General features: G+C 41.7%; 1 protein-coding gene across 3 annotated transcripts in view; it reads left to right on the forward strand.

The window, feature by feature from the left end:
• The window catches only part of Znf521 (zinc finger protein 521), a 282622-nt gene that overhangs the window by 122842 nt on the left and 132442 nt on the right, over nucleotides 1–27338 (forward strand). For all 3 annotated transcript variants that reach the window (XM_034518035.2, XM_034518033.2, XM_034518034.2), the window contains one exon: nucleotides 379–3731. In XM_034518035.2, the coding sequence (XP_034373926.1) occupies nucleotides 819–3731 (2913 nt within the window). In that variant the 5' untranslated portion in view covers nucleotides 379–818. The remainder of the gene's footprint in view (nucleotides 1–378; nucleotides 3732–27338) is intronic.

Raw genomic sequence — 27338 nt, forward strand, 5'->3', positions numbered from 1 at the left:
CATTTGCTTCTTCCCATGCTCACAGAATATGCAAATCATTGTAGAATGAATACAAAAGAAACATTAAATATATTAAAATCTGTATTTTAATAAAATTGTCAATGTGTAATATATGCCTCACTTCTAAGGAAAAATGATAAAAAAGTAATAAAGGGGGTAATTTAGACATAGACCTATTTAATATCTTTTTGTATTTTACAAACCAGCAAAAAGTAAATGAAGAATAAAGGCTTAGGGCTCAGATTTGGAATGCTCACTCCTTTCCCTCCCCCAAAGGTTCAAGATGGCTCAAGTGTGTGTCCATGTTGGAACGGTCTAAGTAGCTCACTCTTGAGTTCTCAGCATGTGTAATGACATGTCCTGTTGCCCTCATTGCAGATGGAGTTGATGTTGAGGACGACCCCACCTGCTCTTGGCCAGCCTCCTCACCTTCCAGTAAGGACCAGACTTCCCCCAGCCATGGTGAAGGCTGTGATTTCGGAGAGGAAGAAGGTGGCCCTGGACTGCCTTACCCCTGCCAGTTCTGTGACAAGTCCTTTAGCCGCCTCAGCTACCTAAAGCACCATGAACAGAGCCACAGTGACAAGCTGCCCTTCAAGTGCACCTACTGCAGTCGGCTGTTCAAACACAAGCGGAGCCGTGACCGCCACATAAAGCTCCACACAGGGGACAAGAAGTACCACTGTAGCGAGTGCGACGCTGCGTTCTCCCGGAGCGATCATCTCAAGATCCACTTAAAGACTCACACCTCCAACAAGCCATATAAATGTGCTGTCTGTCGCAGAGGATTCCTGTCCTCTAGCTCCTTGCATGGACACATGCAGGTTCATGAGCGGAACAAGGACGGCTCCCAGTCTGGCTCCAGGATGGAGGACTGGAAGATGAAGGACACTCAGAAGTGCAGCCAGTGTGAGGAAGGCTTTGACTTCCCGGAAGACCTCCAGAAGCACATTGCAGAGTGCCACCCCGAGTGCTCCCCAAATGAGGACCGAGCAGCCCTCCAGTGTGTGTACTGCCACGAGCTGTTTGTGGAGGAGAACTCCCTCATGAACCACATAGAGCAGGTGCACGGGGGCGAGAAGAAGAACTCGTGTAGCATCTGCTCGGAGAGCTTTCTCACTGTTGAGGAGCTGTACAGCCACATGGACAGTCACCAGCAACCGGAGTCCTGCAATCACAGCAACAGCCCTTCCCTGGTCACTGTGGGGTACACCTCTGTGTCCAGCACGACACCAGATTCCAACCTCTCGGTGGACAGCTCAACCATGGTGGAGGCCGCGCCACCAATTCCAAAGAGCCGCGGGAGGAAGCGAGCTGCTCAACAGACCTCCGATATGACTGGCCCCTCCAGCAAGCAGGCGAAAGTCACCTACAGCTGTATTTACTGCAATAAGCAGTTATTTTCGAGTCTCGCGGTCCTGCAGATTCACTTGAAAACTATGCATTTAGATAAGCCCGAGCAGGCTCACATCTGTCAGTATTGTTTGGAGGTCTTGCCCTCACTCTATAACCTAAATGAACATCTTAAACAAGTGCACGAAGCTCAGGACCCAGGCCTGATTGTTTCGGCCATGCCTGCTATTGTTTACCAGTGCAACTTCTGTTCTGAAGTTGTCAATGACCTCAACACCCTTCAGGAGCACATCCGGTGTTCTCATGGGTTTGCCAATCCCGCAGCCAAGGACAGCAATGCGTTCTTTTGTCCCCATTGTTACATGGGGTTTCTCACTGACTCTTCCCTTGAAGAGCATATAAGACAGGTCCATTGTGACCTCAGTGGCTCCCGGTTTGGGTCTCCTGTGCTAGGGACTCCAAAAGAACCAGTAGTTGAAGTCTACTCCTGTTCCTATTGTACAAATTCGCCAATATTCAACAGTGTTCTTAAACTGAATAAGCATATTAAAGAGAATCATAAAAACATTCCCTTGGCCCTGAATTATATTCACAATGGAAAGAAATCCCGGGCCTTGAGCCCCTTGTCTCCCGTGGCTATAGAACAGACATCTCTTAAGATGATGCAGGCAGTGGGAGGTGGCCCTGCCCGTGCTGCTGGAGAATATATCTGTAATCAGTGTGGTGCTAAGTACACGTCCCTGGACAGCTTTCAGACTCACCTCAAAACCCATTTGGACACTGTGCTGCCGAAACTGACCTGCCCTCAGTGTAACAAGGAATTCCCCAACCAAGAGTCCTTGCTAAAGCACGTGACCATCCACTTCATGATCACCTCAACCTATTACATCTGTGAGAGCTGCGACAAGCAGTTCACGTCCGTGGATGACCTCCAGAAGCACCTGCTGGACATGCACACCTTCGTTTTCTTCCGCTGCACCCTCTGCCAGGAGGTGTTCGACTCGAAGGTGTCCATCCAGCTGCACTTGGCCGTGAAGCACAGCAACGAGAAGAAGGTGTACCGCTGCACGTCCTGCAACTGGGACTTCCGCAACGAGACTGACCTACAGCTGCACGTGAAGCACAACCACTTGGAGAACCAAGGCAAGGTGCACAAGTGCATCTTCTGCGGGGAGTCGTTTGGCACCGAGGTGGAGCTGCAGTGCCACATCACCACACACAGCAAGAAGTACAACTGCAGGTTCTGCAGCAAGGCCTTCCACGCCGTCATCCTGCTGGAGAAGCACCTGCGGGAGAAGCACTGCGTGTTTGAGACCAAGACCCCCAACTGTGGCACAAACGGGGCCTCCGAGCAAGTGCAGAAGGAGGAGGCCGAGCTGCAGACCTTGCTCACCAACAGCCAGGAGTCCCATAACAGCCATGATGGGAGCGAGGAGGATGTGGACAGCTCTGAACCCATGTATGGGTGCGACATCTGTGGGGCAGCCTACACCATGGAGACTCTGCTGCAGAACCACCAGCTCCGGGACCACAACATCAGACCTGGAGAGAGTGCCATCGTGAAGAAGAAAGCGGAGCTCATTAAAGGGAATTACAAGTGCAACGTTTGCTCAAGAACCTTCTTCTCTGAAAACGGGCTCCGTGAGCATATGCAGACCCACTTAGGCCCCGTCAAACACTACATGTGCCCTATCTGTGGAGAGCGCTTCCCTTCCCTGTTAACTCTCACGGAACACAAAGTCACGCACAGCAAGAGCCTGGATACTGGAAACTGTCGCATTTGCAAGATGCCCCTGCAGAGTGAAGAGGAGTTTTTGGAGCACTGCCAGATGCACCCTGACCTGAGGAATTCCCTGACTGGGTTTCGCTGTGTGGTGTGCATGCAGACTGTGACCTCCACCTTGGAACTGAAAATCCATGGGACCTTCCACATGCAGAAGACAGGGAACGGGTCCTCCGTGCAGACCACCGGGCGTGGCCAGCACATGCAGAAACTGTATAAGTGCGCATCTTGCCTCAAAGAGTTCCGCTCCAAGCAAGATCTGGTGAAACTTGACATCAACGGCCTGCCATATGGTCTGTGTGCTGGCTGTGTGAATCTCAGTAAGAGCAGTAGCCCAGGCCTCAGTCTCCCTCCTGGCACCAGCAGACCAGGCTTGGGCCAGAATGAGAGTCTGAGCACCATGGAAGGAAAAGGCAAGGCAGGGGGACTGAAGACGCGCTGTTCAAGCTGCAATGTGAAGTTTGAGTCTGAAAGCGAACTGCAGAACCACATCCAGACGGTGCACCGGGAGCTTGTGCCAGACGCCAACAGCACACAGTTGAAAACGCCCCAAGTGTCGCCCATGCCCAGAATCAGTCCCTCCCAGTCAGATGAGGTAACTTGTCTTTCTCAAGCTTGCTATTTCCCCTCCTTCAAAAGTGACCCCCACTTTATAGTCAAGCTTTCCACGGCCTTATCTACCTTCGTCACGTGTGCCAAGAGTTTCGTAGTTTGAAATGCAATGTTTTCCTCCCTATAGCCATTAACTAGCAATTACTTGGTTCCTGATAAGTAGCATTTTGGCTTGAATGGTGCAAAATAGGACTAATTCCAGTCTCCCCAGGACATTGTCTTCTCTATGACTGAAGAGACTGGCTCTCACGCCAATCCTACTGAGATCTGGAATCTCACTGTAGCTTCACCACACATTGAAATCCCCAGCCACAACTTGTGTGTATGGCAAAGGGATGATGACACACGAGTATGGTACTGTGAGCCAATGTGTTGGCTTGGAGATAGGTGTGTGTGTGTGTGTGTGTGTGTGTGTGTGTGTGTGTGTGTGCTGTTGGCTGGTAACAAATTAGGTAGGGGTGTCTTTCTAATACACTGTTGACAACACTCTGTTTTTCTTTGTCTTCTGGGTAGTGAGGAAAATACTTTGCTCAACAGGGGTTTTTCAAAGCATCCACATTTATTTGCTTAAAGACACCATCTCAGAGCCTTTACTCTTTGGATTCCAAAATGAATGCTTATTCCCCACTCAGTTCCAGAGTCCTGTGTCTCCATGTTTCCTTTGGCACAATATGTAGGAGAAGCACATTCATTAACAATGCTATTGTAGTTTTATAAACTGTCATTCCTCGAAGCTGAACAGAGGAGGGCTCTGTGGAATGTTATTCCTTTTCGCTTTATCACCTCCACTCCCCTACCTGCTCCTATCTGGAGATCCATCCAAATGAAAACCCCAGGGAGATCCTTGTCCCTTCCAGGTGGGGTTCCTGTACGCTTCTTATCTTGTCTTTGCACTCCGACTCTCTCGGAGGTTTCCCGGCGTCTCCCTATAGATAGCCATCAGGCAGCCAGTAGGGGAGAACGGAACAGGCAACACAGAGCCCATCCTCACCCAAGGTGGCATCTCTGTGACAGGCAGACTCCCAAACTTTGAAGCTGATCTTCTGTCTTCCCTGCCCGAGCAAATCTGCACTTTCCTCCAATTTAAATAAATGAAATCCTTTCAGACTGATGGAGACAGCTGGAAGAACATAGTTTGGATAGTGGTTCCTGGCTTAGGTGTCACCTCCTATTCAGCACTCCCTGAAACAAGTCATACTTAGAATCCTATGAAATTTCTCCCCCCCCCCAACTTTATTTCAGAAATGTTTGAGCTTGTATAAACTTAAAGTAAAGAGATAGAATGGTAAATATGTGTGTTTGTGTGTTCATATGAACATTAAAGAGATAGCATGGTGAATTATGTGCTCGTGTGCTCATATGAAGAGATAGCATGGTGAAGGTGTGTGCTCATATGAAGAGATAGCACGGTGAAGATGCTTGTGGCTTGCGCAGTTTACTAGCCCAAGGTGGTCTTGCACCCTTTCTCCTTCCTCTCACCTTTCTTCCTCCCTTTCTCTCTTCTTTCCTCCTGGTTTAAAAATCAGCCTGAAAGTACATTGCAGATATATTTTGGTATTTCCTTAGATAAAGATATCTCTTAAACTTCAATGTCAAGTTTGAGTCTGAAAGCAAACTGCATTTCTTAATCCAGTCTTCTTAGTGTGGGTGCTTTGAAAAACTGTTGTGCAAAATATTTTGCTCACTGCCCAGAAGACAATATGCAATGGTAGGATACGACTAAGGATACTATTAGCCAGGCCATCATAGGCTTAAGGCAACAGAAATAGCTACATCAGCAGAAGTTAGATAAATCTAGTGTAGAAGTTAGGCCCTGTTCTTTCTCCCAGTCCCAGGCTTCCAGATATAAGACTCAGGCTAAAAATATATTTGTAAATACCTTGGCCATATGACTATGCTCTTCTTTGACTAGATCATAACTAAAATATCCCAGCCACTACACTCTGCTTCGTGGCCGGTTACCTGTGCTTGGGTACCATGTGTCCATCTCCTCACATCTCCCTAGGCCCATCTCTTGTCTCCTCAAATCTCCCCATTCTATACTTTTTTGTGCTAATTTTTCTTCTAAGGCCTGTATATGGTTTTCTTTCCATGTTTTAAGTTAGTATTGTTAAAGTGTGTTCACCATGAGCATGAAGAGCTCGTAACTTACTCAACCCATTCAGTGTCTTCCCCTCGGCTCCTTACCACTCCTTCAGTCCTGGCCCACGTTTTCATGTCTCCTCTTCATCGCCTATAGTTCTTCTACCTGCTGGTTTACAACCTTCTCCTCAGTCTGTCTTTCCCACTTTCTCCTTTCTATACTCACTATTTCCCAGAATTCTCGGTCTCTTCCTGCCTCCGTCCCACCTCCTGTTTTTTGCCTCAGCTGATTGGCCATCAGCTTTTTTATTGGCAAGTGTTGCTTATAAGAGATTCTCTCTACAACCTAGAATCTCTATTACAAGTGGGCCCATCTTAAAATTTCTAGACTGTTCCTAAGCTGTTTTATGTTTTTAAATGTTAGAAACAAGGGGCTGCAGTGCTTGGTTGATGAGCTTGCAATGCAAGCGTGAGAGCCTGAGTTACGATCCTCAGAACCCAGATGGAAGCCAGGCACACCAGCTGGGAGATAGAGCTAGAAGGGTCCTGGGTTTATTCCCCAGGGAGCCTAGCTAGAACAGTCAGCTTCACTGAGAGATCTGTCTCAAAGTATAGGATGGTAAAGATGGAGGAGGATACCCAATGTTGACCTCCAGTCTCCACACAAATATGCACAGTCTCTTGCACCCACACATAATGTGCACACCCCACACACAAATTCAAGATTGTGTTTAAATAAGAATAAGCCGTGTTCATAAAACATTTGTGCAGAGAATCACTTGTCTCCTTTTTGTAGGAGTTTGAGTATCTGTGGTTAACTTAAGCAGCATGTAAACAGGGTGGAATGACTGCATTCATGCGTGTGTAACTGTGATTTTCTGTGTTAACAATCAAGACCAGACCGGACCGCTTGCTTCTTAGTATCTTCCTTCTGAAAATGTCTATGCCTGTCTTTTTCTTTGTGTGTTCATGGACGGCATATACCTCTGATACTGACAGATTGCATTGTTTATTTGTTCTATTTCAAATGGAATGCTTACAAAATGAAAGCAGACATATGAAGAACATGGACATAGTAATTCAGTTAGAATTCCTTGTCTGGAAAAACACTCTTAGCCTCTTATTTTTTTTCCTAGGGCCTTGTGCTTCCTAGGCTGGAGCTTGATCACTGATGTAAATCCTCAGTCAGAAAATTTATCTTCAAACCATAGCCTGTCTTTAATTATTCCCAAAATAGTAATGATAGAAAGTTTACTTGTAGTCTGTACATAAATCACTAGCATATTTTTAAAACACTTACATCCACATAATGGTTTTTAAGTACTTAGCTATCAGTGGTCAAAACAACTTTTTATGCAGTAAGTTATCTCCCTTTGAAGCTTTACTTTTAAAAAATGTTTGCAGAGATGGCCTTCATTGATCAGATATTAGGATTTAGTTTATAATTTGTTTTCATAACAATCTAAATAGTTCTCTCCAATATGATCATTGCAATTACTATTGCTATTTTAAAAGTTATTATTCTATTTCAGTTATAAAGTTGTATGTAATTAATACTTTCTCAAATTGGAATATACATATTTGGAATTACAGAAAAATTGCCTAAACACACCTAAAGGTTTCTATTTAAATAATTCTACCACTAATATAATATGTTAGTGGGAAGAAATGTTATATAATTATTATATAGCAGGTATTTGTTTACATCTGTGGTCAGTTATGTTGAATTTGTAATTTTTCATTATAAATGATGTGTAATTTGGGGAGGGTCACACCAGGTAAAAGGGAAGTTAACTATATGTCCTTATCAAAAGCCAAAAGGTGTGTCATTTGAAGGTGAATTTTATGACAAATGAGATGTGAGTTCCATGACATTTGTGTTAGAGGCCTTGGATTTTCTGAAGGCCTCCACTGCAAAGCCGCACAGGGCCTATCCTCATCTTTCCTTGCTGAGGCTTCAAAGGAGAGAGGAAGATGACAGGAGACAAGAGAGCCCAGACACAGATTTTTCTTTTAAGACTTCAGATTTACTGAACCATAACTTATGATCACATAAGGATGCCAGTAGGCACTCACACTCACCTGCATATGTCAGAGACTGAACGGTTTATCATTTGATTGGTACTAGATTATATATTTGAACTGATTTAAATTTATATATAAATCTAGAGTTGTGATACTATTTAGTCTTCCAAATGGATGCAAGTCAAGGTGTGTGACACTCAAGGAAGGCTAACTGCAGGCAGCTGTCACATGGTGGAGGTTTCTGGAAGTGGATTTGAACCCATCTCCTTGCTTGATGTCTTCTGACTATATGAAAAATGTTTTCTCAAAGTTTGCTCCCATGATCATTAATTGAAAAATTCTGCCAGACTTTGGGATTCAGTATCTGAGGAGAACTCCACCCTTGACGCTCCTCTAGGGTTGACTGTGATGTACATTTGCATATTACCTACCATGTTCAGGTATGGGAGAGCCTATCAGAGAGGAAACATACTAGCCATCCAGCTTTAACTACACACAGGTACCTTGTAAAGTTCCTGACATTTGCAGTGTGAATAAATGTGAGCTCTCTGGGTTCACTGATGATGGCCTGGAAGTCCCATCAGTACCTCAGAAGGGTGTCACATGACCTTAAAGTTCTTCGATATATGTTGGAAGAACATGTCTGTGGGGTTATTCTGCCTCTGTTTTTGTTTTGTTTTGTTTTGTTTTGTTTTGTTTTGTTTTGTTTTTCAGGATGGTTTGAGGTTTCTTCACAGATTACTTCAACTCATACACTATCCCAATTGGTGCGTTGACATTACTCTTGCAAGGGGCATCATTATCATTGGAAACGACAGTGGGGACCATCTGATTCAGCCGCTGTATTTTGGAGACAGACAACAAGGCTCATATAAATTGAAATAAGCTAGGATCACACAGCTAGTACGTGGCAGGCAAGAAAGTTCAGATCTGTACTCCAACTCCAGATTTGGGCTCAGGATGATGGTGTTTGTTTCTTGTTGAGATGAGGGTCTCACACCGTCTTTGAACTTATCATGTAGCAGACTACTCTGGAACTGGTGGTCCCCCTTCCTACATTCTGAGCACAGGATTTACAGACATGTGCCGTCACGTCAGCTAGGAGGCTCCTCTTTGCAGTTCCAGGCACTCAGTCACTGGGTTCTGTAGTATTTCCAAGCTCTCTTTTGCCCTCAGTCATTTCTCCTTACTGTAAAGGATCCTGAGCTTCTGTCGCCAGCTCACCCGACTTCTCTGTGCTCTTCTCTAGTGCCTTAGTTGTAGCTATTAAGTACTTGTCACAGGCAGCTCTTGCCTTTTTCAAAGCCCTGTGTTCCTTCTTGGCTCACCTTACACCTCCATGAGTTTCCCATAGCCTGTTCATTATAAACTACCATAAGCCCTGTTTGCATTGCTGTTCTTCCTGCTCCCTTCCTGTGGCCTCAGCCACTTCCCCGTCTACAACTCCTACAATATACCAATGACTCTCCAAATTCTGCCTCCAGAGGGCAGGGTGGACCTCTGGGAACTGACAGAAATGTGCTAACATTTGACTGTAGTTTTGGTTATTGCCTGCATATTTCTGTCACTACTCACTGGATGTAAAATTAGTGCACTCTTTTATGAGACTTGTATCTCAGTGAAGATAGTATTAATGTTGGTTTGTGTGTGTGCATGTGTTATATGTGTTTGTGTCCACATGTTCATGTAGGTGTGCACACTGCCCTGTTTAATGTGTGGAGAAAAGAGATAGACATCAGGTGAATTCTCCTCTCTTGTCTTTTGAGATAACATTCCTGTCTGAGTCTGGTACTCACCAATTAGCTAGGCTGACAGGCCAGCTAATCTGTAAACCCAGCCACCCCGTTCACCCCCAGGCTGTGTTATTAGTGTGTACCACCATGCACACTTCTTATGTGGGTTCTGGGGATCCAAATTCAGGTTCTCATGCTTGTACAGAAGGCACTTGACCCGCTGAACCATCTCCTCAGCTCCCTAATGAGGCCTACTTTTAAGAACAGTGGTATCTTCAATTCAAATCCTTCTATTGAGTCTTGGACTCAGTCAGTCTCAGTTGTCTGCTGGACACCTCTGGATGTCAGACTCTGCAGATGCAAACTTGAACCCATTATCTTCCCTATGAATTCTTGTCACCGTGGCATCTCCTTGTCTTGTCAAGTTCTTCCTCTATCCCCATATCAAGCTGTCTCCATTTTGTCTGTCTCCAATTCAGTTTCTGTGTATTTTTAATATCAGTGCTTTCCTACCCCCACTCACCATAATTTAATTTCTATTTATCCTTTTTTGAACTAATGAGTCCACTGTGAACTTGCCTCCTCTGACTTTATTCTATGTTCACACCGATTGTCCATAGCTCTGAGAACAACACATCTGAAACAACTCTCCATCCCACAGTGCTTCCCATCTGAGCTTTTGAAAGGTTCTGATCTCCATCCAGAAAGGACACTGCATTAGTCTTTTTCCTTGTAGCATATAAGACCCTTCAGATTTGGGTTCCTCCCACTCTTCTTGATCCCACCACACTATAAATTGAAAATGCTTCAGTCCCCACTCAAGTTGCCTCTGTTGCTATGGCTGTCGTACCCTCCTTATGAAATATTGTCTTCCTTCTTTCCATTGCAGTGGACCTGTCGAGCTGACCCACTTTTGATGGTCAGCCATTCCAAAAGGTCTCCTCATGAGCCTCAGTTTCCACTCCTGACATTTCCTACCCTTTGTATGACCTCTGCACATGCTGCATAGTACAAAATAAATACAGCATGCTTTACAGCCCGTTTACATTACTGTTTCTTTTTCACAAGTTCTTTAGGGCACAAGCTAGGGACACAGCTCACAGTCCTAATACCTGAAGCAGTGGCAGCCCTCTTGTGGTCCTGTGCCCTACTTGGCAGATGTTATGGAGCTTGTATCTGCCTGGACATTCCACATACTTTCCTCAGTCACAATGATGGTAGGGGACACATGTTGAATGTAGAGTCAACATCATAGTCTTATCCCATTTGAACTCAAATAATTGTTTGAGCTTTGAAGTTCCAACCCTACCCTGTGAAAATTCCCTTCTAAGGCTTTCTGAAGCTGCTGCCATGGCTCCTGCTTGACTGCCAATGCCTGGTCTTCGGGACAGAGAGAAGGGCTTTCTGCTGCCCTGTTTTCTGTAGCATCAGCTACAAAGGAAGCTCTCTCCTAACTGTCCCTTTCTGTGACATCCCTGTCCAGTCTTGTTTCATCTTGCTGCCTTGAGAGGCTTTTTCTGTTCCTGGTATGGGCCAGGAGGTGTCTGGGGTCACTGTGCTCCTGATTTTTACCTTGTCTATTCTGCACAAGCAGCTGACCCACTCATGGGCAGTAATTGTCTCCCATCCAAATGCTAACCAGGCCTTACTGTGCTTAGCTTTAAGAGCAAGTGAAGTAGTATGTGTTCAGTTACAGTGTAAATGCCAGTGATTATCTTTATGCTAAGAATCTCTTCCCTGCCCCCATGCCCAGAGCACCTCACTCTGAGCTATATGCTCTTCACTACGTTGGGCTTACCCATATTTATCTCATTCAGAGAGATGTATGGACTCTCTCTCCTAAAATCAGTTCCTCTCCCACACATTCACAATTGTAGTGAAGGAAAGCACTCTGTGCCTAGTTACTCAGGTAAACACTGGCAAGTCCTTCGGAGGGTCTCCCAACACACCTAGCCCACTAGGAAACCCCAGGGATACCACCTCTAACTAGAATTGTCAAGATGTCTGTCAAGTGCTGTTTCCCATCTCCATAGTCGTTGTCTGACTTTAGTTGCTTCTTCTGTTCTTCATCTTCTGCCTTCCGATGCCTTCTTCAAGTCTCAGTAGGAAGTGTACACATATAAATTAAATAATGAAAATTAATATTCTTCAGTGACTTCTCACTTCCTCAAACCAATCCCAGCATTTCACCAGCTTAGGTGGATTTCTAGGAGCTTGGTAACCATATAGTCGAATGAACATAAGTACTTCAAAGTAAATGTGTACACACACACACAAATATGGTAAATATGAAAGTATATATATTTATGCATATATACATATCCTGTATATCAGATATTTTATTATGATTGATAACATTAGCAAAAGTACACTTACGAAGTAGCAACAAAATAATTTTATGGTTGGGGGTTACCATAACTTGAAGAACTGTATTAAAGGGTCACAGCATTAGGAAAGTTGAGAACTGAGTATACCAAACGCATAAGTTAATTCACAGATACACTGATTGTTTTTCCAAAATGTGCTTTAATGCTTTAGAGTCAGATGTGATGTCAGAATGCTAAAATAAGCTAAGAAGTTTTGAAGTTACTAACTGTTCAAAACTTATCTTAAATATAAAGGTCTGCTTCAAGTGTCAGAGAGCCAAAATTGTATCAACGTACTTCTTGTATTGAAAATCCACTGTACATAATAAGAAGTTAGAAGGTAATCAGCATCTAGATTTATTTTGTTTTTATATTTCCATATTAGGCTGAAAATAGAAGGTTGAGGAAAAGGTGGGGGTTTTTTGATTTCATGTTGTTGATGCCAAGTTTTACGGAGCTGATATACAAAAAGCAAAGGATAAATGGTTATACTCCCTCTGAATAAGCCACATTTAAAACTTAAGTAGGAAATTTATATAAGAAAATAGATTCATAAGACGCAAAACGTTCTTGGAATACATTAAATTGCTTTGCCAAGTGCAATCTGCCTTCCAGATTTACTGTTGTGTGTAATAATTGTCTGATATCTACAAAAGAGCTAATGGCCTTGGCATAAGTATCTGGGTGCAGGGCCTAGACGCTCTTGACAGGATCACTCTCTATCTATCTAGTCTTTGTTATTAGTCCCCACACCAGCTCCTATTGATGTAGCCCCACATACAACTCCCATGCTCAGGTTGTCTGTGCCTAACTCCACTTCTGAATGTTTTGCTCACGTTGTCACTGTGTTTGCAATGTGCTTTGAGAAGTTTAAAGTTAGGAATTTTGTGTACAACCATGAGTGTGCAGCAGTTGGCCTTCGGTTCAAGGCTTCAAAAGCTTGCAATCCCTGTATGTAGCCTCGGGGCTCTATCTAGGAGGAGACTTATATTTTTGCTCCAATCGAGTCAAGATGGAAATTACTAAGTCTTCAAGAAGTTTGTTAAAAATAGAAAGATGCATTCCAGATCATGTTACCTACCATGTGGCATGGATATAGTTTTTTTTTTTGTTGTTATATCAACTTTGAATTTCAAGAAAGTTAACATTTTATGTGTGTGAACTCTTCCAAACTCTTATTTTATTACATTTATTTATTTATTTATTTATTTATTTATTATTTGTATGTGTGCAGAATGCATACAAATGTGTATATTCACGTGGCAAGTTTTCTGCACAACTTGCAGGAGTTGGCTCTTTCCTTCCACCACCTGGTTTCTGAGGATTGTACTCAGGTTGTCTGACATGGCAGCAAGCACCCTAACCACTCAGCCATCTCACTGATCCTCTCAAGAATTTATAAGAAGACTGAATGGTGGGTTCCTTGAGATGATACTTCATTTGACCTTTAAATTGTTCTCACTTATAAATTCATTTGACTCTGGAGCTGGAGAGACAACACAGTGGTTAAGAACACTTGTTGTTTTCGCAAAAGACTACATTCAATTTCTAGCATCTGCTCCAGGCAGCTCACAGACCACTGAAAACCAGAGCCTGACTTCCACAGACACATACATCTACATGGTACACATACAGACACATGCATACTAAAACAATAAAATTGAGAAATAAAAAGAATCTGAATGTTTTAAACTTCTGGTCTTAATCACTCTTGTTTTTCCAACTATCATTCCATAGAAATGAGACAAATCATCATCCCCCCTTTCAAGCTGAAGCAAACTAGTGCTTCATTGCACATCAACAGTTCATGGCCCTGCTGACTCTCCGTCAGATCCAACTGGTGCTGCTGTAATCTCTTCTCTTGGAGAGGATTGTGTCTTTTTCCTGGTTATCCCTGACTCCAGCCTTTCTTCTGCTTCCTGTGTGAGCTCCATTTCCTTGCACTCCAGGACATCCTCGTTGGCCCACTGGTCCTTGTTTTATTATATGTTTTCTCTGCATCTTATTTCTACACAAGAGTTCAGCTGTTGCATTCACTGTCTCCCCATCTTAAAATCAAGTCTCCGCATTGAAGACCACACAAGTTTTATTCACTGAGAAGAATAAAAATATATTTTAAAAAAGAATATTATCTTTTTAAAAATCAAATTTTCAAGGTAAAAAATAAGCATGGCACAAACAAAGTAGACATTAAAAGTACTTAGAGCTGCTGGTGGCTGGGTGTGGTGCATGCCTGCAGCAGCAGCATTGGCAGGACAGAGGCAGAAGAAGCAGGATTACAAGAGCATGCTAGCCTCATGCTGCATTCCTGGCCAACCTGGTCTATGTGAGACTTTACTGCAAACAAAACAAAAGTAAGCAAATTGTTTAAAAGCATACAACTAATACAGGACTTAGTAAGTTATTTGGAAATTGAATTAGAAAATAGAAAATAAGCAAACTTTATTGGTGAATTAAAAATACAATCTGGCCTCTGATATAAGGAAAGGAAAAAGGAAAAAGAATCCTGGACTGTAGAGGACGGAAACAGTCGAAGCTAAGAGCAGGAGCTAATGAAGAAGCAGGCAGAAACTGTGCAAAGGAGGGCAGGACACTGATGAGATGCCCAGGCCTCGGGGAGATCAATGAGAAAAACAAAGAACATAAGTCATCTTAGTGAGGCAAAGCGGAGCCATAACTTCAGTAGTAAAGATTTAAAAAACAGGGAGACTCACCAAACCTGTGTACAGAGTAACTAGCAGTCACATGGTTTCTCCAACGTATCACCCACTAAGTGGAACACTGCCAAGTAGCACATAACGAAAGTTAATCAGCACCCTATTTTATGCCAGTCACTGCATTCCTAGATTCATAAGATATGTGTTTAATGAGTTCTGAAGACTGTCCATACTGGTTTTAGGTATATAGACTTCTAACTATTGTAAAGCATAGCACCCGTTTGCATGGGGTGAATAAGGATACTTCCCTAATGACATGAATCCGTCCCATTTGTAATGGAGCTGTGCTCAGTAATACAGAACGACCTGCTATTATACAACAGCCCAAATGACTTGAGTACTTAGTGTTGAAAGATGGGACCAGATATATACAATAGATCCCTCTAGTCATGCAGAATTTAAGAATGGGCAAAAATAATCTGTGATGATTGAGGTCAGAGAATAGCTGCATTTAGGCTGGAAGTACCTTGGGAGAAATAGGAAGAATCCCCCTAGGTGATGGGAGTGTTCCAGCCTTGTTCTGCATGGTAACTAATGGGGACACACATCTGTGAATCTATTTATGAGCACTGATGGTTTGCACGGACCTGTTACTTCTCATTTCAGCCATTCCCCCAAAGCCAAATATAAGGAATAAGAATTTCCCATTATATGCATACATTTATGCTACTAGCTCGAAAGTTTCTGTTGCATGAAAAAGGTGTTAGAATAATGTAAGTTAACAAACCAGGCCAAGGAGAGGCAGAGAGAGAGAGGAAGGGAATGAAGTGGGAAATTCCCCCCAACATTAAAAAGTTTAATATGTTCTTGAAAATCATCCTACAATGAAAATACCAGACCCAGGTGGGTTTTAGAGTGAATTCTCCTAAATACACACATAGACCCACAGGTTTGCCAGCGTCTGAGAAAGGGCAAGCACTTTCTGTCACAACTGTGTATCAAAACCAGACCAACATGGTGAAAAAGAACAGTCAAAGTCAGCTTTGGTCAAGATTGTCATCCTAAAATTTTAAGCCAAATATCAATAAAAATGAAATCCCCTGTGTGCCAAAAATAAGGTTTTGTTATTATGAACTGGGTTCATCACAAGAACACAAGATGGGTTTGAGCTCATGTACGTTTGACTAATTTACCACATTCGCAAATTAAAGAAGATAGAAATTCCAGGTTTATCTCTGGATTCTAGAAACGATCAGCAGCATTGTTTCATCTTTAAAAATACTAAACTAGTAAAAAAACGAACTCAGAGATGTGTGATGATAACATATTGTCAGAAATATAACTGAAACAAATATCAGCTTTAAAAAAATATGTTTAAGAAAGAGACAAGAGTTGATAGGGTATTACAGACCATCAAACAAGAAAATGAGAAAACAGCAAGAAGAACTTCATCACAAGCAGGTAGTAAACATGAGATGTGCACATATTGAGCATAGAAGCCCATTGGACTTATGGGAAATGTCAATTCGGAGGGCAAGAGGATTGTGTAGGAAGGCCCCTGAGGAAGCCAAGGCAGGGTCAGAGGTCTAATGTATGTTTTTGATATGTTACCTATATCCAGGATGTTCATTATAAGCAATTACTTAACAATAAAGGTAGAACTGTAATGGCCCTTTACTACACAGTGAAGGTGAATGTGAAACCAGCACTGTGCACAGCAGCAAAGGTTAAAATTCTAATGGTGACCTCATACTTGCCAAATTCTGGGAGCCAAGAAGCTCTTGGTTCATTGTTGCAAGTAAGCTGATGAAGTGTGGGAAAGGCTGTATCCCAGTTAGATGGTTCCTTTCATGTGCTACTTGGACAGGTGCGATTTCCTGGTTTGGGGGAACATTTGGCTATAGTATTCATTTGTTTTGATTCATTGCTTCGTAAGATTATAACTGAATTCTTGCCATATACAGAACATTGAGGTGTGAAGTTGTGAAAAGAAGAAGTTTTGTGCAAACAAAGTTCTTAGACCAGTATGATTCTGTGATTATAATTGTATGCTATAGTTATTTATATAGATTAGCTATACATTTTTAATCTCAATGTAGCACCTGGAAAGCTCATAAGTTAATTAACATATAGCAGTAGACACAGACAGATGCCATCCGAGAGGTGCCTTGTGCGAGTCTGCAGCTTTGGTTGGGGAGGGATAGCTGCTGTGGGGAGTTTCATGCTAAGACAGCACCGATCGGACAGAGCAAGGGGTCTGGAAAGGATTCGCTTTTCATCATCTGTGTTGGGCTTCAAACAGATCTGAGGCAACTGCCATATCCCAAGTCCTGAGGCAGGAGCTGAGCATTGTATGAAGGGTCAAGCATGGTAGATCAGTGTGAGTCAGGAAGACACCACAAGGAAAGCGGTCAGGGATGGATCACGGAGACAGGCTTGACTAACTACCTTCCACAGTTCTCAGTGCACTGAATCTTGATTCTGGAGTTCTTAAAATGCTTCCAAGTGAAACTCAGTGATTAAAGCAACAGGCACCTTGAAATAGATGGAAACATTTTCCTGAGAACTAAATGTTGATAATATAGCTTAGACCCACACATAAATAGAATAAAAGATGTGTCATAAGTATGTAAGGTCCTATGCAATTGATGTCATAGAGAGATGGAGAGGCAGATGAAGTCTTGTAAAAATCCCCCATATCATGGCAAATAGTTTATTTTATGGAATTAAACATGTCATCTCCTAAGCAAGGCTTCAACTGAGTCTGTGCAGGTTTTGCTGAAGAAATGGGTCACTGAGGGGAGTTTAAGGGTGCAGTATAAGAAGAGAAGGTTTTTTTATTAGGAAAAAAATTTAAATAACAGTTGATTAAAAATGTCTATAAGACTGGGTTTCCTTACTGATCCAATGGGCTTTCTGCTCACATTGCCTGTGTCCATGTGCTTTCTAAGGTTATCATGGAGCACAGCTGACACAGTCAAACACAAAGGTGCTTAGTGAACAAACACAATATATAGTACATCCTTATGTATTGTGATACCAATGTATAAGTATTATACACGCACTCCTACTTATTCATGCATGCGTGTAACTTATTCATGTAATGTTTTTTCAATTAATTTAGTATGACAGTAAGGCTAAAATAATGGCTTATTTCATCAGATTGTATCTAAATAAGTTATTCTTCCACAGTTGATGAAGTAGAAAAACATAATTGTTAAAATCAAATCTAGGAGTGCTGAAAAACAAAGAACAAAGAAAAAAAACCAGAAACCACAAAGATTAAAATCTTATTTGGTTAGAAGTAGTTTCAGTAAATACAAAAGATATAACAGCAGTAAACCCTTGAGCATGTAGACAGACAAAATAACCATGCACGGTAAAGAAGACATGTCCAGTGACATGACTGGAGTAAAACACATCCCCAAAGGCAGGGAGTTTTAAAAATATAGGAAACAACATTAAAGTCAAGTAAAAACTGTGAAAAGCATAGTAAACAAACACTAAAATTAGATTTTTTTTTTTGTTGTTCTAAGTCCAATTAACGAATGAGTCACTTAAAGGCAATGAAAGAGCTTGATTGTGTGATTGAACTCCATTGGCATTGCTTTCTGCTAATCATGGATAGAATTTTCATTGGAGAGGCGGAGGGAAAAAGTGGTGGCATTTTTATACTTGATTTTTATAGGATTTATAATTTTGATACATAACCTTGGCTTATTTTAAGCATATATTTATATTGCTAATTCATGATCAGGAGAGAGTTGCTTTAAAGCAAACATATATCATGATCTAAAAATTCAAGTGGTATTGATAAACTTGACTTACAGAATCTGTTATGAACATAATTCATCTTACCTCAGAATGTCCTTGAGATTCTTATATTTATATTTATATTTATATTTATATTTATATTTATATTTATATTTATATTTATAAGTTTGGCATGGGCCATATGGAAGCAAAAAGGAACTAGAATAAAAACATGTTTCCTGAAATAGTTGAATTATAGGTGGTGACCATTTCTTTAGTAAAGGTTCTTTTTTTATTTAAAACAAGAGAAGAATGAGCAGGAAGGAGACACTGAGGATGGGAAGAAAAGATGGAGGGATAAATGTCTAAGTAGGAGGTCATAAAATCAGGAGGTATCAGACCTCGATATCTGTAGCTATTTAGACTGGAAACAAAATGGGTTTTGTAGAAGATGAATTTGGTTATTAAATTTATTTTTAATCAGTTGTGTCTGTGTGAGTGTGCATGTGAATGTAGGTACTCATGGATGCCAGAAGAGGGCGCTGCATTTGAAGCTACAATTAGGGGCTTTTGTGAGCCTCCTGACATGAGTGCTAGAAAACTCTCTTAAGCATTGAACCATTTCTCTAGCCCCAGTGGACAGATTGCTTTAGTGCCTTAAATGACTGTGGATTGAGATTTTTTTTCGTCATTCCCAATTTAAATAATTTCATAACAGGTATGTTATTCTGTCTAGATTGAGTCAAGACTAGCTGATTCCTTCTTTCAATCAATACCAAGTGTTAAATGCATATCAAATATCATACATCCAAAAGAAAACAGTGAAAATTTTAAATGTTACTCTTAATAAAGACAGTACCCTACAGAGAACTGGTGTATCTTCAAATAACCAATATATCCACTGGTGGCTAGATGAGATGGCTCAGCAGGTGAAGGTGTACGCTTTCAATCCTGAGGAGGTGAGTTCTTCTGTCCCTAGTGCCCACATAGTGGAGGGAGAAAAAGAACTCCCTCAAGTTGTCCTGTGTCTTTGACCCATGCACTATGGCATGTGCCTAACCAAATACAGAGGCAGAGTATACACACACAGCCACTAAACTAAATAAAGAAATGCAATCTGTTTTTCTTTAAAAAGGTATCCAACAATAGAATTCCAAACTGTTTTTCTAATAAGGACCAAGTTGTTGCGTGAACTTATAACAGCAAACATCGTAGAAGAGAGGAACCATAGGAAGTGTTTTGTAATGTTTTTTGATACTGTCATCATTATTTTTAGATTTTCCCGACTCACACTCTGCTCCATGAAGACCTTTCTCAGTAGGTCAATTAGGAAAGGACCCTATGATTTCCCCGCTTTCATATTCTAGGTCATTTTCATATGACCGTTTCTAGTTTTATGAGTTATGTTGTCAAGAAGAATTGCACAGAAGTTTTCAGATCTCAAATTTACATTTCTGGGATAATCTGAGGGTGGTGCTGAGAGTCTGTCTGCTTCTATGATACAGGATGTAAGTTGGCTTGGTGGTGATAGTCTTCATGACGTGTTGAGATATCAGATCCCTGCCATGTGTCTCATGCTCTGCCAGGCAGTGCTCTAAAGAGAGAGATGGGTGCTGCCCATTGGGTATCAGTAAATCAATGACTGAAGAGTGAACAGATGCTTTGATCATGTGATTCAGGCATCCCTAATCTAAAAGAATCAGATACCAGAAATGTGCTAAGATTATTTTCACCACCAATGTGACACCATAAATGGAATATTCCACAAACCTCTGACATCATGGGCTGGGTCACAGTTAAAATATAGGTTTACTAAAAGTACAAAGAAACTCTTTCGGGTAGGTGTATAAAATATGTATGCAAAGCTTATATTAATTTTATATTTAAGATGTTTAGGCATAAATTGTAACCTCAGATTTTCTCTGGACTTAGGTATTTCAAAAGCTAAAAACAAACAAACAAGCTTTTGAAATACTTCTGGTCCCTAGAAGTTTGGAACCCATTCTCAACCTATGGAGTAAATTTTATACTGAGAAATGAGTACCTTCAAAGAAAGCAGCAGTCAATTGCAAGAAGTGGCATGGAGAGATGACTTTACCAAAATGGTTCTGTCCTCTGACCCTACAGGAGCCATGACAAACTGTAGACACCCCACTTGGCAGTGGTTAATGAAATGAGTTGTATTTCTTCTGGAAACCAGCTACTGTGTCAACAGATGTGTTCATGCTACTCTGTTCTAGACTGGGTTGGTGACTTTCTGTGGATCACGGACAAGGTCACTTCATCTATGACCCACATCTGGTCTATGATGAGAAATTTGAAGTGGGATGAACTTACTTCCTTTTCCATTCTGAAACTCCATGCTTCTCTGCAAAGAATAATGTCTATGAAATCTGAATATCATACTATCATATTATCAGATATGAAGAAGTGATTTATCATTGGTTAATCACCTACTGTGTGAGGCTGAAGACCAGAGTTACCTACAGAAATGCCATGTTGGCATGATAGCCTTCTTGTAATTTCAGACTTTGGATACAGTGACAGGGGATTTCTCAGAGCAGATTGGCCAGAGAGACTGTCCATATTGCCAAGCTCAAAAGGTTTGAGCCTCATGACTAAGGTAGACATGTGACAAGGTAATTCCTGATATTCCCATGCATGCATCTATACCCCAACACATGGATGCTCCTACCCACATTTGCAAACACACACACACACACACACACACACACACACACACACACGGAAAGGGAAAGAAAAGGAAATATAAAGGGTATTTAGACATTTTTGAAAGGTGTTTTTAGTAAGATGAAGGAGAAAGAACTTCAGCAAGCTAGACAATTTCAGTTCAATGGAAGGTGTGGCTAAAGGCAGCCTTCCCTCATGCATCTAATACAAGGGAACAGCACAGCACATGTTAGCATAGCGGAGGGACCGAAAACTTAACGTAAACAACAGAAATAATGAAGCACTGTGTGAGTGTGACTGTTAGCTGGCCTTCTGACTCAGGTTTTTTTAGAAGCAATTTGAAACAAATGGGAAGGGCAGACCAACATGGCTAAGTGAGAAAGCTGTCTGAGTGGAACGGTGGGCAAGAAAACTCAGAACTCTGCTTTTGTGGTGTGTGTGTGAGAGAGAGAAATCGAGGGAAAGAGGGAAGGAGGGGGAGGGGAGAGAGAAGACACCCGAATGTGGGTGTGGACAATAGAGTGAGATAAAAGTAACAATGGACAGGTAATCTGCACAGTGATGTCAACAACTGCAAATACCAGATTAAAAGAGAGCATGTCCTGTGGGTGGGACATGAAGCTGCCAGAAGGATAGCTGGAAGGATAGACCGAGAAGAGAAACAAAGGAAAATGATCAGGACTCAGGGAGCCTTCACCTACAAGGAACAGGAAGGACCAGAGCTTGGTGGGCTGCATAAGCCTAGCATGAGCAAAGCCCTGGGTTCAAGCACCAGACCTACCGAAAAATAAACATGAATAAAGAACCTCAAACCAAGGAGAATACGCATAAGCAACGGTTTTTAATTTCATAGTAAGCATATGAGTTGTCCATATTAATTTATTATGTCTAAATCATCAGCTATATATTGCAATAGATATGAAATGAATGGACTAAAGCCTCCTGTCCACCCTGAAAGAGTGACTAACCCCATTAGGGCATAGATTAACATCGTAGAAATGGTCCAGATGAAGCATATAAGAATTATTATAAGAATAAAAAAGAATCATGATCTAACAAGAAATAAGGTTTTGTGTTATCTTTTTGATACTGCTAATGGTTATCCAGTGATCCCAACATCTCAAAGGGCTAACAAATGTAACTTCCTCAACTTTCTTTTATGACAGAGATTATATAACAAAATTGTGTGTGTATGTGTGTGTGTGAACATTTATCAAATGTTTCTAGAGCCCAATTATTTCTTGAGTTTTGACTATCGATTATGTATGGTATTAAAGTATCTTAGAACTACTTATCTAATATTTAAAAATTCCAATAAAAGATAAAAATTTGGTTTGATCCTTGCCCTTTGGTTTTGAAATTAGTGGTAGCTTAAATTTTTATCTTTTTGGAATTTGGATTTTATTGGCAAAAGTAAATATGCCCAAACAATCATTTTTTCCCTAATGCTTTAAAAAGACACAACTCAGGGGCTTAAAACAATGATCTGCACCCAGATTCTTATTAACTAGGTAGTTTCATCTTTCTGCCATGACTTCTGTCCAGCTGATTGACTACAAGCAATCTTTGACCTTGTTTCTTTTCTGATTGGTTCTCCTTTGTCTATCAAATGCCACACAAGACAGTGAGCAGCATGCCTTGCAGGTGATAGGCACTTTTAGATAGGCAGATAATAGATTTAGACTCTGGAGAATTATTTCATTTTAGATCTTGGATCACCTCCAGGGCTTGGTTTAGTTGGTTGGTTTGATTTGGTTTTTGGTTTTAATTTTTTTCCTGACTCCACAGGGCTCATTAAACGGTTCCTACCAGACTTGTTTTAGCTTCCATTGACTGTGTACCAACAAAGATGCTTGGTCCTGAATTGTATTGCCATGTTATTTAGGCAAAATCCATGGAGGACTTTAATGTTTGTGTGTTTCCTTTTCCAAAGTGTGTTCTAACTCCTTGAATTCGAGACGATGTCAATTCCTCTTGGTGGTTAAGGTCTCCCATGCGCCAGTCTCTGTGCACAGTGGTAGCCCAGCTACACAGTCTCACCATAAGACACGAAAGCTTTCATTTTCATTGCGTTGTGTCTTGTCAGTAGACTGTGTTGCATTCCAGCCACTTTCCCCTCTGTATTGAGTGACTTATTCTCACATTAATTCAATCTTATGTTGAAAATGACTAGGCTAAATTAGTATGGTGGCTAAATTTGCACAAAGCTGTTAGGTCATGACTTACCCTCATAACAGTATCTACTTGCTTGCCAGCAAAGTCCTGCCAAGTAAAGGTGTTACTCACCATATATAATTTGCAATTAATATGTTTGGTTTTAGAACGATAATATATATTGATGTAGACATTAACAACTGTTTTGTTTGATTTGTTTGTTTGTTTGTTTCTCCTGCTTGTTTGGCATGGTTTTGGGTGGAGAGTTTGCATAAGTGTGTGTATGTATTTTCACATGTGTGTGGAAACACAAGTGTGGAGGTCTGTGTGTATGTAAATGAGTTCATGTGTATTTGAAATCTGGAGGCTGGCACTGTCTTCCTTTGTTGCTTTCCCACTGGAATATTAAGGGAGGTAGGGTCGCTCATCTGAACCTAGAACACAGTAATCCAGCCACACTAGCTAGCTTGTTCCAGGAACCTGTTTCACCTTCAGACATCTAGAATCATGCGTGAGCTCCCATGCCTGTGGGTGCTGCCAGTCAAAGCTTCAGTCGTCATGCTTGCCCATCATGCTTGCCCAGCGAGCCCTCTACCCAGGAGCCATCTTCTTGGGCCCAGTTTGACTCTTTGTACAGATTGTTCGTAAACTTCTTCCTTTCCATCTCTCCGTGATTGTCACTCACTGTGGTGTCCTTTATACTATTACTTTTTGAACTTTTACAAATAGATTGCAGAACTCTTAATGGTCATAAAATCTAAATTTGCGTATTTTAACCGAAAGAAATGCTACTATGATCCTAGAGTCCACCATTGGAGCTCCGTTGGCAAGCATCTGCATGTGCCTGTTAGTATTCTTCCTTTACATCCCATAATAGCCTGTCAAGTAAAGAGCAACAAAGGCCGTTACAGGTGAGCACTGGCTTGCTCACACTAGGCACATGCTAAGCATGTTTGTATAATTCTCATTTATATATCTCTAAGATGTAAGCTTTATTATTTTTAATTTATAGGGAATTAAACTAACACTAACATTAAATGACTTGTAACTTAGCTGAATGATGAAACCACTGTGTAGTGACTGATTGTAGAAAGAACATTCTATAGGGTTTTTTTTTTTTCCTACTAAGATTGCTAGATATAATTGGGCTGAGTAAACTGTAGTATTGTATTTGTTGTATAACATCGTATTGTCAGGATTCTAACAGTGTTTCCGAGTGCCCCTTCCATGCTTGAGAATGGTGGAGTAGAGTGAGCTGTGGGCTGTAAGACAGCTGGGAGAAATGGTCCAAACATGGGGGAGTGGTGATGAAGGAGAGACACAGGAAGCTGTGTCAATGTATACTTCATTCTTGAATTGCAGAAACCAAGTAAGACATTGGGGATAAAGGCAAGGGTCTGCAGGTCTGCAGGTCTGCAGGGTCTGCAGGGTCTGCAGGTCTGCAGGGTCTGCAGGGTCTGCAGGGTCTGCAGGGTCTGCAGGGTCTGCAGGTCTGCAGGGTCTGCAGGGTCTGCAGGTCTGCAGGGTCTGCAGGGTCTGCAGGGTCTGCAGGGTCTGCAGGGTCTGCAGGGTCTGCAGGGTTCTTGCAAGGAAATGTTAAGGTTTTATCCTTTTAAGACAAAGCCAGACTCGCTACCTATCCATTTTTATGCTTTTAAGGTTTTTGTAAAATGGCATTGCTGTGTAATCCAGGCTAGTTTTAAACTCTTTATTTTATTTTATTTTTTATTTATATTATTTTATGTGTATAGGTGTTGTGCAGCATGGGTGCCTGTAACAATGTACATCCTGGTGCCCTCGGGGACAAGAGGGCATCTGACCCCCCCAAAGGACTGTTTTTACAGATGGTTTGTAGTCACTGTGTGGGTGCTGAGAACCAAAACTGGGTCCTCTGGAAGAGCAACAGTGCTCTTAACCACTGAGCCATCTCTCCAGCCCCTGGCTTTGAACGCCTGATGCATCTGCCTTTGCCTATTCAGTTGTGAAATTATAGTATATATTTGTTAAGGTTTCTGATGTAGTTCAGTGATGGAGTGCTTGTTTAGCATTGGTGGCTCTGAGGTCAGGTCCTTCCTTATAAGCAGGCAGGTGTATGTGCACAAATAAATAAATGAGCAAGAAACGACAAATAAAGCAGGAACAGAACCTATTCCCTTCACTTGCCAAGAGACTGGAAAGTAAAATGTTGATGACTACTGCTTCCTGCTTGGGTTTCTCCCTAGAGAATTAAAGGAGCAGGAAGAGGGGCAGGTTTTGGACTTCAAACTGAACGTATGCTGTCTTCTAGCCCTGCAGCAGGGCAGGTGCACAGGAAATGCCCCTCTGTGAGGCTCAGGTCCAGCAGCCTGACATGACCTCAGAGAGGCAATGCTCACTCCAAGTGGGCTTCAAATCAAGACTTCAAAATCTGTGAATGAGCCCGACTCTTATTTAAAAAGGAGGAGGAGGAGGAAGGAGAGAGAGACAGAGACAGACAGACACAGAGAGAAAACAGCCATCAGAAAAAGACTGTCAGAAAAGGGACTGTTTGAAATGAAATAGTAGGTTTCATAGTTTAGAACGGTGAGGACAGTTTCACTAAGAAAACTAACAAATTGTAAACAAATGTAAGCCCAGGAATGTACACCAAAAGCCAAGCATCTTTGAATGTTTAAAATTAGCAGTGGAAGCCAGTTGTTGAATTGATGCTTTGGTAGAGGTGATAAACTCTAGACCAGACATCACTGAAGAGGGGGCTCGCCTGAAGTAGAACTCACATGTTCTTGCCGATTTTCAAAACATGCATGCAAGAGCAGTTGACATAGGAGAGGATGGTAGAACAGCTCCAGGGTTGAGCTCATGGAAGGTTCTGGGAGAGGTGAGGAGAGACCCAAAAAACTGTATTAATTTAACGAGATGAAAATTGGGAGAATTGAAGACACTCATGAGATCTCAGACTGTTCTTAGTATTGACATAAGCATGTAATTATGGTATCAAAACTACAGAATATTGAGAGAAAACTGAAAATCCTGAAGGAGACTCTGGGAGTTCAGAACCTCTTCTACAGTGAGATCTTAGAGAACAGTCTGTGATGGGGACCTGAGAGCAAGGGAGGGGAAGAAACAGGCCCTCCCTTATTATGAGCTGTTTCTCCATCATCTCTGATACTGTCAAAACCAGCACATTCCAGTGAGGGAAGCTTGCTTCTAAGGTGTTGCATCCGATTTACTTGCAGAGTAGAAATGGTGTTAAAAAGGCATTGAAGGGGAATTGAATAGAATCCTGGCTTTGTTTAGGGTGTTCACACCCTGTATGCCTTTGGACAAGTCACCTAATTTATCTGGATGGCAACTCTTCCTTTATCTGTTCCTACTACATTGTTGTACATGACCTTAGTGCACTATAATTCTCCATAAACCGGAAAGTACGATACCTAGACAGGGATTTATCGTTAGCTGATTTTAGAAATGAATGCAAGCCGTAGTTCCCGAACTCTTAAAAATGTATACATTAGATTCATGCTTAAAATTTCATTAAGACATCAAAAATATTTGCAAAGCTACTTATAACCTCTAGACAGGAACTGTTTGGTGTGTCTTCCATATAGATATGCAAAAAAGAGCCAGGGCTGATCAGGATGTGTTGTTCAGCATGAGAAGACAACCCAGCACATCATGGCACTTGCATTTATCTCTCTGGCCCTGTATTTTCTCTACCACTCACTCATGCACGTGGGATGACTATTGCCGTGTGGTATTTCTGTTTTGCCCGTATCTGCCTTATTTGTGTATTGTTTCCTCTGGTGCTATAGAAGTTCACTTGTGAGTAGCACACCACTTCACTTCTGGACATTTGATGTGATTCTCCTGACACAAAGCACGTTGGCCTTTCCTATAAAACATTATCACATCCAAGGAAGATGCCCATTAACCCCCAGTGACACCCAGTACCAAATGGTGATCACATTTCCCAGGTTGCTCCAACATTACTGGCCCCTTTATGGAAAAGTCAGACCCCATATGTACATTTAGTAGATAAACCTCTTTGAGCCAGCTGGGACTAGTCTCCTCTGCTCTCCTGTGACCTGGATGTTTTAAAGACAATAGTCCCGTTCTCTAAATCAGGGCCTTGCTTATTCTTCTGTCCCTG

This window comes from Arvicanthis niloticus, chromosome 14 (genome assembly GCF_011762505.2).
Source record: "Arvicanthis niloticus isolate mArvNil1 chromosome 14, mArvNil1.pat.X, whole genome shotgun sequence".
NCBI classification, from domain to species: domain Eukaryota; kingdom Metazoa; phylum Chordata; class Mammalia; order Rodentia; family Muridae; genus Arvicanthis; species Arvicanthis niloticus.